Consider the following 2731-nt stretch of genomic DNA (forward strand, 5'->3'; position numbering starts at 1 on the left):
CCCGACCCGGACCCCGGACCCCGGCCTGGACCCCGGCCCCGACCCGGCCCCCGCCCTGCGCCAGCCCCGACGCGCCGCACGCACTCCGGGGCTCCGGGCTCACCTCGTGGGGGACCCGCGCGCGCCGCCCCGGCAGCACAGCGCCAGGCAGAGGGAGCTCAGGAGCAGGCCGTGGGCGGCCGCGGGCTTCATCGCGCGCCCAGCCAGGCGACGACGCGCTCCGGGACAAGAAGCCTCCGGTGTCCGGCGCCAGGCCCCGCGTCTCCCTGAAAATGGACGAAACCCCTGACGCCGAGCTCTGACCGGCCGACCCCACCCCGGAGGCGTCCGCTGTCCCGAGAGGCCCCGGCCGGGGTCCCCGCCTCACCCGGGCGCCCAGACGCGCAGGCCTCCCTGCCGGTGCGGCGCCGCGACCCCAACCGCGACCTCGCAGCTGACACCGCCCAGCCGTCCGGACCCGCAAGTTTCCGGCCCTGGAAGGTCGGTCCCGGACACGCCCCCGCAGTCGGGCACGCCCCCGGCCCGGCAGACACGCCCCCAGACGCCCCGCCGCCGGGACACGCCCCCTCAGGCGGGCACGCCCCTAATCCCGGCCCTTCGCCCTTCTCGCTCGGGTCTCTGGGCGGAGGCTTCTCTTTCGGCCTCGCTCCCGCCCCGGGCCTGCCTTCGGTGATGTCCCGTGTGTCCTCGGGCCCTTCCTCGCAGAGCTGAAGCGCCAGGGGCCCCGCGGGGCAGGGCCGCCTCCGGGACACTGTGCGCAGAGGCGGTGACAGGTGCCGCAGCGCCGGGCTCCCAGGGCCCCGGCGAGGTGCCCGGCGGAGAGAGCGGCCTCTGGGCCCCCGCGGACGGCTTAACGCAGCTGGCGCGCGGCTGTTCCCGCGGGACTCCCTGCTCTTCCCAGCACAGGGCCGTCAGGGAGGCAGCCCGGGCCTTCGGTCCCCACACCGGCCCCAACCCACTGTACTCCGCTCCGCTCCGCTCACACGGTGCCTCCTGCGCGCAGCACTTCACGGAGCCCGGGGCGAAGGGCTGGGTGTCACCGCGGAAGCTGCCCCCTCACCCTCCGAGTGCCATCGGGACACTCTCACGGAGAAGCAGAGCTGTGGCAGCAAAGGAATGTCCTTGGGTCTAAGAACAGGGGGCGTGGGGGGAGTGGCGGGTGCAGATCCTCAGAGCAGGGGCTAAAACCACTTCCCTCCACCCTCCACCGCCCACGTCCTCCTTCTAGGTCCTCAAAAACTGCACCTTCACAGATTGCCCCAAACCACCCAGCTGCAAGTGTGTCTTGTCCCCTTGGGTTTTCTGTGGCCCTGACGGCCTTCAGTGCCTGGTCCCTTGTGAAGGACCGGGGTGCACACCGTGCCAGAGGCCCTGGCTCCCCCAGCAGAGCAGGTCTGTTCAGGGTCCCCGCCATGTCGCCACCACTGAGGAAACTCTGCTCCCCCCCCCAGTCTGCGCCCCACACCCCCATCCTGGTTAATGTCAATCATAGTTGCCTTTCCAGAGAACACATGGCTTCCTCAGAGTCCTTTGTCATCCAGGATGGCCTAAGGGTCAGGGCATAGGTAATATGCTCTCCTGGGTGATGTCTGCATAGTTACCTGTGTTCGCATAAAGTTAGTGTGTGATTTTTCCATACTGTCCGTCTTCCCCTCTGGACTGACCCCTTAACCTGTGGGGTCTGATGCTAATTCCAGGTAGTGCAGAATTGAGTGAAATTGTAGGAACCAGCCGCCAGGAAAACCCCCCATACGTATGGTGACCAAAAGTGAGTGTTCTGTGGCAACAGTAAGAGACACTTGTAGGGAAGGGACACAGACAGGAAGAACTGGGTGTTTTCCTCTGTAGGGAAACTTGGTTTTTCCATGACACTGAGTGGAGGCTCTGTCACGGGGACGAGCAGAGGCGGCTCCAGCTTGCAGGAACCGGGAGGAACCGGGGGTGATACTGGCAGCTCCCAGGAGACACTAGAAATGGGGCCAGTTTGAGGTTTAAGAAGTGGAGTCAGCTTGTGCAGAAGCAGGTGCACAGGAGGCAGGGACAAGATGGCAATGGCCATTTCTAGGAACAGATCATTCTTAAGTCAAGGCTGATGCCTCAAGCTGAGATACTTTTACTGACCAGCTTCTTGTCGATTTAACTCCTCTGGTTTCTCATGCCCAGGTCACTTTTGCCAGGTTATGCTGCAATGGCAGTCCCCAAACCTCAGGGGCTCACTAACTACCCCAACCGAGGTTGGCCTTTGCTCATGCTCCTTGCTGGCTGTAGGTCAGGGGCCGCCGCAGCCCCTGGCCTTCTTCACTCTGGGACCAGCCGTAGCCCCCGTGTGCCATTCTAACGGCCAAGCTGTGGCAGACCCACACTGTGACTCTGGACCTAGGGGATCTGATGTCCGATCTTCCACTGAAAATTTTTTTGTTCCAAACAAGCGACATGCGCAAGACGGGCATCGGTAGAGCAGAAAGTATCCTCCTCCTAAAAGTGGGGGCCTTGCGGGTACAGGACAGACGTCTGGGACGTACGGGAAGTACAGCAAATAGCTGGGAAGAGTAGTATGGCCTGTCATGGGTGAGGAGGCAGGAACAGGACCTTCACCCACCCCAGGTGGGAAAGCGAAGCTCGAGCAGTGCAGACAGCACGTGTGGGGGCCGGATGGGAGGGCCCTGCGCTGCTCCCGCAGTGGGGTAGCCTGGGGGGGCGAGGGGCAGAGTAACAGGAAGCTCAGGAGAAG

At 64.3% G+C, this 2731-nt stretch overlaps 1 protein-coding gene across 3 annotated transcripts in view; it reads right to left on the reverse strand.

Annotated features, from left to right (window-relative positions):
* RNASET2 (ribonuclease T2) overlaps positions 1 to 436 on the reverse strand; it is a 24000-nt gene extending 23564 nt beyond the window's left edge. For 2 of the 3 annotated variants that reach the window (XM_032837209.1, XM_032837208.1), the window contains exon 1: positions 104 to 431. In XM_032837209.1, coding sequence (XP_032693100.1) covers positions 104 to 192 — 89 coding nt within the window. In that variant the 5' untranslated portion in view covers positions 193 to 431. Of the gene's footprint in view, positions 1 to 103 lie in introns of all 3 variants that reach the window. The other variant, XM_032837207.1, reaches the window with a different exon arrangement.
* Between the last annotated feature and the right edge of the window lie 2295 nt (positions 437 to 2731).

This window comes from Lontra canadensis, unplaced genomic scaffold, assembly GCF_010015895.1.
Source record: "Lontra canadensis isolate GAN:19392208 unplaced genomic scaffold, GSC_riverotter_1.0 scaffold97, whole genome shotgun sequence".
Taxonomy (NCBI): domain Eukaryota; kingdom Metazoa; phylum Chordata; class Mammalia; order Carnivora; family Mustelidae; genus Lontra; species Lontra canadensis.